Source organism: Euprymna scolopes, chromosome 42, assembly GCF_053919585.1.
Source record: "Euprymna scolopes isolate OS-2025 chromosome 42, ASM5391958v1, whole genome shotgun sequence".
Classification (NCBI taxonomy): domain Eukaryota; kingdom Metazoa; phylum Mollusca; class Cephalopoda; order Sepiida; family Sepiolidae; genus Euprymna; species Euprymna scolopes.
In genome coordinates, this window is record NC_136523.1 from 26766363 (window position 1) to 26774669 (window position 8307).

Genomic DNA, 8307 nt, shown 5'->3' on the forward strand with positions numbered 1-8307 from the left:
TATATATATATATATATATATATATATATATGTGTATAGTATATATATATATGTATAGTATATATATATATATATATATATATATGTATATATATATATATATATATATATATATATATATATATATATATATATATAAAGGCAGAAAAGCTTATGAGGAAGAATTTACAAATCAAGGAAAAACAAATTCCAAAATCAAATATAAATATTGTTATTAATATTTTAATCCCAAACAAATGAAAAAGCTCAATACATTCACTGACGATAGTAGAGCTTAGGATAAATAATAATAAGAACAGAGCTGTAAAGTAGAAATTTATAAAAAGGTTTTATTGTTCGGCAGAATACTCCAAAGTAAGGTGCTACTTAATCCGCGGGCTTTCAAAGAGTGCTATTTTTTCTCATCAGAGGAAAACATTGTTAGCGAAATAATCAAAAAGTCACGTTAACGTTTTTAACATTTCTATGAACTGTTTTACAAATTTACATCTTATGTTTTTTTTTTTTAAGTTTTGTGACTAAAAATTATAAAACTTTAAGTTTCCACCTACCAGCAAATACATAGAAATGTTAAAACTTGTAACGTGACTTTCTGGTTAACAATTTTTTTCCTCTGATGAGAAGAAATCGCATTCGTTGAAAGTCCGAGGATTAAGGAGCACCCAGCTTTGGAGTATTCTGTCGAAAAAAAAAAAATTTGTAAAATTCTACTTTGCAACTCTCTTCTTCTTCTTCTCCTTTTTTCTTCTTCTTCTTATATGCATATATATATATATATATACACACACATATGTATATATATATATGTATATATATATATATATATATATATAGAGAGAGAGAGAGAGAGAGAGAGAGAGAGTGAGAGAGAGATGTAGCCAATTTCACCACTTACTAGATAGCCTCGCCCCATGTATCGCTGCACAAGTGGTTCTCATGATAACTTGATATGCAGGTACTCCCCCAACCAGTCTACCCTGGCTATATATATATGTATAAAAAATATAGCAACATATGCGTTCAAAAGAATGATCCTAAGTTCTCAAACACACTCATGAAAAGTGAAGGAGATTACGTCGGCCTAAACGTTCAAGATAACCACTTATAAAGAACAAAAGCTGCTTGAGGATAAGCATTAATTATCTTCAATAATTGCTATTTAAAAGATGAAGAGTCTTGTGAGAACGATTGAGAGATTAAATTGTCTGCTTCTTGTCGAGTGCGGGGTTTATGAAAGAAATATTGGATTTTAAAACTACCAGATTCTGCAAGGAATCCGTGTTGTGGTACCGTTTCAATAATGTAAAAGGAAAAATAGTATCTATTTAATTGAATTCTAAATAATGAAACGTACAACTATGTACTCTGCAGAAAAAGCAGTATTGCAGCAACGAAAAAAGAGAGGTTTATCTCGAAATTATCAAATACATTTTTGCATTTTACTTATTTTTTTACACATGTCCATACTTAATTATATGTGAAATATTTTCTTTTATGAATAAATAAATAAATAAATACATATATATATATATATATATATATATATATATATATATATTCAAATATGTATGAATAAAAAATCAATACGAAAAATATATGAATGTTTATATCTTTTCTGTATTTATTTCCTGTGTGTTGACGTGTAGGAATACAAAAAGTCTTTTGAAAAAGAAACAAGAATGTTTCCTTCAAAAACATATATTTTCGACCGATCCTTCGATCTTCCTCAGTGTGAATGATATAAAACATGAGTGAACGGGCAGAGTTAGCAGCGGGGGGATGGGGCACGGGTATAGCCATTAAGGAAAGATCTATTTGACTATGACCCTTCCAGCCTTTTCTGACTTGGAATGGTCAGCTACTTATGTGGCCTCTATTCAAAACCAAGTTCTTCCACGCCACCCCACGAACACACGCGTATACGTGAAAATACATGTATATACACTCGCGCACTACCACAAATGCTTCTTCACGTACTCATACATACACAGGGTACGCGCACTCGCGTTTATGGACGTGTTAACATATACAGCTGAAGATTGATGAGTAGATGTAGATGATAAGCAAAGTGGGTGCAAATCAGAATGTCTTTCCCAAAAGCTTGGACTTATGTTGTCTGAGTTGTCTGCACGTACGCCCCCCCCCCACACACACGTTTATTTATTTTTTTGAACCGCTACTGTAGATTTCGTTAATAGCTAATATATATATATATATATATATACATACATATATATACACATATATATATATATGATTGCAACGTCTTATCAGACGAGTGCCACTCCCTCAGACATTTAAAATCCATGAGCCCAAATGCCTGAGAGAGTATCTATACAAAGATGATGTTACAAAGTCTTAGCTTTGTACGACAGCTAAGTCTCTCTCTCGGTTCAAAATGTTGAGATCCAGCAACAAGCAAGAGCAAGATAGCCAGCAACAAATTAAACTGCAGACAGGCTTAATGCGGGTACTGGTCTCCGGCTTTATGGTTTTTTAAATCAGAGATTTGCTTCTCCTAGAAAGGTTGCCTTCACCACGGCTTACGGGAGCCCTCTCCACCCCAATACACATATATACACACACAAATATACACAGTGCTAGTTGGCCGTTGACCCAGAAAAAGAGTTCATTCGCCCTTTGGAAGGTCTTGTTTTTAATCCTTCAGGGAGACTAGCCGCCCTCCTCACCAAACAAGTCTGGTGGGGGAACCAGTTTAGTCGCCGGTGACCCGACCATGAGGCAGGTAGTACTGGGTTACATGATACCAGTAGCATATGACATGACCTGACATATATATATATATATATATATATATATATATATATATATATATATATATATATATATATATATATATATTTACTATAATAATTAAACACAAGCAGACATTATTGTTTCATCCTTTCGGTCGGGAATCTTCAGTGCAGAGTGTCACGATTAACAGAAGTCGATATATTCGAACCCGCAACACAAGCCATCTTTGGCTTGATTAGTAGAGACCGTATTCATTCGGCCAGCGTTAACCATGGCCTTTTTTTCTCCGTTGACTGTAAAATGCTCAGAAAGCAATTGAATGTCCTCTGTTTTTGGGGGGTCACCCTATATATATATATATATATATATATATATATATATATATATATATATATATATATATAGTAAGTTATAAAATGTATATGGTGATTAAGCTCCATTGAATATTCCGCGTTTCATCCACTATAGGATTCTTCATCTCGTCTAGGATTCTTTATGCGCATAAGCCTGAAGAATCCTAGAGTGGATGAAACGTGGAATATTTAGTGTAGCTTAATCGTCATATACATTTTATAACTTACTTACTAGCTCTACCTACGTATTGAGCACTTTTGAAGTAAATACTTAACGTTTACGCATAAATCTATACTTTCGTATATTAATTTTATGTGAGTAAATTAAGTAGTTATATTATATATATATATATATATATATATATATATATATATATATCTGTGATTTTATGCGGTTTTCGATTTACTGTTTTTGTTCATATATAATTTCATCGTCCGAGTATAGTGCATTGCTCTCGGCGTTCTCAAACACTTACATTTTATTTTATTTCACTTTACGAAAAATAAAATGTAATGAAAAATATTTTATTTATTTAATAAAATTCTAATGACAAATTAAAAATAATTAAACGTAAAAATAAATAAATGAATAATAAAAACTTTTATAATGGATTTGAAGACGACCATGGTGCATTCCGCAAGAAAGCAGAATTGTAGCAAAGGACCAATTCTTTTCAAAAAATAGAACTTTTTCTCGAAATTAGCAAATACATTTTATTATTCTGGTTATTTTAAACCTCATTCCCATACTTATTTATATGTGAAATGCGTTTTAATGTACAAATAGATATACGTTGATTGTAATTTATATGCGGTTTTCGCCATGTCACTTCACCATCCAGTTATCCTATCTTTGTATCGGCCTTCTCAAACACTTATCTTTTTTTAAATTTAATTTTGTTGAATATTGAGTTGGGGCGACGCCGATAAGATCGGTTGTGTGCACACACGCATATTCCAAGTTAATTTTTATCTACATTATTGTGGCTTAGAAAAATGACCTGAATTGTAATTATCATCGAAAACAAAAAAAATGCTGAGATTCCAGATCGGAAAGTTAGAATTTCGCAGTGTAAAAAGAATAATTAAATATTGAAATTATTTACATTCCAGGAATGTCAATATAAGACAGTTAACATAAACAACCAGACAAAGGAAAGGCACACACACACACGCACGCGCACACACACACACACACACACAGACACACAGACACACACACACTTAGAGCTAAACGCAGCTGATTTGTTCCTTTACTCTCTCTTGTCAATGCCCGAAAGCGAACTTTAAATTCGTCTGTGCTGTCAGTCTTTCTCATTTATATCGTTTTTTCATGGCAATTGCCTAATTGAGCTTCCATCTACGCCTTCCACTTCAAAACATTCTCAACAATAACTCGTCTTGCTACACCCACTATCAACGATTTTCCTCCGAACTGTACGTATGCCTTCATGAAATCACAAATCCAATGAACAAAATTTCTTAAGAAGAGATGACCGCGCGTGGTACTCTGCACTATGGTTCCACTATCCAGCTGATTATAAGACGATAGTTTTTTAAGTTAAATGTAAGGAAATTCCTGTTGATTACATGATCAGATTCTATCCATTTTTCAACGCTGCCGATCACTATTATGGTGCTACACTTACAGTTAAACGAGGTTGTTTTTGTCCTATAAATATGGCCGGAATTGTAATTATCACCAAAAACAAAGAGAGGTTTATATTCCAGGTCGGGGAGTTAGAATTGTGCGACGCAAAATAAAGAATAAATACATTAAATATTTATGTTTTAGGGATGTCGATGGATGACTTTATAAGACAAAGTTTATATAAATAACCAGGAAAAAGAAAAAAGAGGAGGTCGGCAGTCGTTCATCGGGATTGATATCGTCTACAACACACACACACGCGCACGCACGCACATACACACATACATACTTGCATAAACACACACACATACACGCATAAACACACACATACACACACATACACACACGCACATACACGCGCACGCACACGCACGTAAACGCACACACGCACGTAAACGCACACACACACATGCACGAACACGCACGCACACATACACACACGCACGCACGCACACGCACACACAGACGCACATACACACACACACAGCTAAACAAGCTTGTTTTGTTCCGTCTTCCTCTTTCTTGTCAATGGACAAAAATGTATTATAAACATGTATGCTGACGTTGATGATAACAAAAAGATTGCCAAGTGTGTGTATATATATATATATATATATATATATATATATATATATATATATATATATATACGTTTTATTTTTTATTACCGTATCTTTCTGTTAGGTTACATTATTGTTTCGGCTACCCGGCCGATTTTTGGCCGTCCGTAGCGTCCTCAGACTTTTACAGAAATCCTGTATTTCTGTAAAAGTCTGAGGAGAGTAATAAAAAATAGAACGCATATTTGCTCTACAACAGTATTGAGCACTTTCTTCAGTTTTTATTAATTACCATTTCTACTATATATATATATATATATATATATATATATATATATATATATTCGGCATAACTACAAAGTTAAGCAGCGTTGAACCTGGTCAGTATTTAATTGGGTGAACATTTGGGACTTTCAGGTTCTGTATATGCTCTCCGCTTATCTTGGCATTGTTTCCAGTCGTTCTGGATTTTTCCTTGCCATTGGACCCAAGCAGTGCCGATTAAAACAGGTGCGGTTGGAGATTGCGTAACCCTTCTCTTTACATTCCCCCGCGCATCTTTACCTACAAGTACCCTTTGTCTTTCGAAACTGGACGGAGGCATCGATACATAATCTCGCAAGCATTTGAAAAGTGCAAACTAGAAAGTTATATATGTATATATAGTCAATAACGCAACGATTTCAGTTTTTAAAATTTCGTTTGGCTAAAACAATGAAAAAAAAATAATAAAATGTCGACTACTAAATTCTACTGACAAATTAAAAATAATGAAAATTAAAAATAACTAAGAAAAAGTTTGAATAGATTTGCAGATGTCCGTGTTGTATCTGCAAGAAAGCAGTAATGCATCAACGAAACAGTTCTATTTTTTTAGAAAAAGAAGTTTTCTCTCGAAATCATCAAATACATTTTACTAAATACAAAAAAATAATGAAAAACAAATAAAAATTAATAGTAAAATCTGGATTAAAGTTATTTTATATATTTAATAACGCAACATTTTCATTTTTTTTTATTTTACTAAAATAGGGAAAACTTAATAAAAATTAATAAAAATGTTTATTTAATTTAATTCTAATGACAAATACAAATTAATGAAAAGATAAAAATAAATAAGAATACTTTTTAATGGTTTTGGAAATATACGTGTTGTAATCTGCAAGAAATCAGTAATGCGGCAACGAAAACTTCTTTTTGAAAAAGAAAACTTTTCTCTCGAAATCATCAAATGCATTTTACTAAACATATGAAATAATGAAAAACAAATAAAAAAAATATATTAAAACGTTGACTTACCTTCTGACGATGAAGATTCGTCGAGTTTCGAAACCGAACATGCGGAGATATTTGGGGTATTTTCCACAGACACCGAGCAATCGATTTTGAGCGTATCACATGGCGGAGTTATCGTGTCCCCTCGAAGGTCCGTGGGTCCAACTGACCGGTATTTACAGTCAAGGTTCGTACACTGAACAAGGGTCGTCGTTAGACCCTGGCCAGTCGAAGACGCCGAAGTCAGTCCGATGGCCCCCGTTGATGACCCTGTCGACGACGACGAGGAAGACGATAAAGACATCTGTTGCGCGAGGGTCGGTGATTTCGTGCATCGTTGACCTCCCGGATCTTTTTTGACGTGGTGGCTATGGTGGTGATAATGATGTTGGTGGCGGTGGTGGTGGCAATCGTTGTTATTGTCATCATTGTTCGTCGTATTATTAATATTATTATTAGTACTGTTATTGTTATTGTTATTATTATTATTATTATTATTATTATTATTATTATTAGCGCTGATTACGTTATTAGGGTCTCTGGCCGAGATCGAACCCGGTGACGTCCGGCCCGTGTGCAGACTGTGGATATGATGGTGTAAGAATTGAGCGCTGACACTTGCAATTCCCCCACTAATGTCCCTACCTCCGCCTCCCCCGGTGAAGGAGCCGCCATTTGTGATAATGCCGCTGTTGTTATTGTTGTTGTTGCTATTACTGTTATGATGATGATGGTGATGATGATAGTGCGGATTGGCGGGTATTGGAGACGGTGACCTCCGACCTGCGATCGGGATACTAGAAATGGACCCAGATCCGGGTGGTACCCCACCACCGATGACCGGACTATTACTGTTACTGCGACCACTGTTACTAATAATTATACTGCCGGCCACGCCGACACCGCCATTGTGATGGTGGTGTAGGTGGTGGTTATTGCTTAAGGACGAGGGTAGGTCCCCGCTTAGACCCCGCCGGGAGGCGAGGTGAGACCGATGCAAGACGCTTGCAGGGTGGGCATGCGATAAGGAATGCGTATGAGCCGGATAGAGGTTCGCGTGACGTAGTTCGTCAAAAGTTAGTTTCTCATCGGTGACCAAACCGAGAATGTTTCGGATAGAATGCGGGGTGGGCTGCTTGGGTGGCTTGTCGTAGATATGCGGGTGCCATGTCCGTGGGGTCGTGTACAACTTCGGGGTGGCACCGAACATGTGTTGCACAGTCAAGCCGTGCGGATCTATACCGCAATACATAGTTCGATTTTTTCTTTTTTTTTTTACTCACGCGCAATTCTTAACTTAATTTAAAATATTCCTCACAAATACATATTTATAAATAAATGCATTGCGATAACGCAAAACACTTTGTTAAAAACAAAACGAATAGATCACTCGTCGGCAGTTAATAATGTTTATATAAAAATTAAGTTTTTCGTTTCATTGTGGGTTATAGTTTTAACGCAGTTGGCAAAACCTTCGACTGCTGTAAAATGATAGCGTTACGCATTTGTCTAGTAACACTGAACAACTGTGCCACAGCGAAACATTATATATATATATATATATATGTACATATATATGTACATATATACATATATTATTTATGTAGGTATCTTATAACTTAATAGAATGAATATGTTAGTGTAGTTTAGTAATCGTAGTTGAACGAAATGCATTTAGCCTGATGCTTTATTGTGGGAATGAAACACGAAT

General features: G+C 34.9%; 1 protein-coding gene across 1 annotated transcript in view; it reads right to left on the reverse strand.

Moving 5' to 3' along the window:
• The window catches only part of LOC145266970 (uncharacterized), a 170315-nt gene extending 162318 nt beyond the window's left edge, over window positions 1–7997 (reverse strand). The window contains exon 1 of the mRNA XM_080122809.1: window positions 6621–7997. Coding sequence (XP_079978935.1) covers window positions 6621–7848 — 1228 coding nt within the window. The 5' untranslated portion in view covers window positions 7849–7997. The remainder of the gene's footprint in view (window positions 1–6620) is intronic.
• Between the last annotated feature and the right edge of the window lie 310 nt (window positions 7998–8307).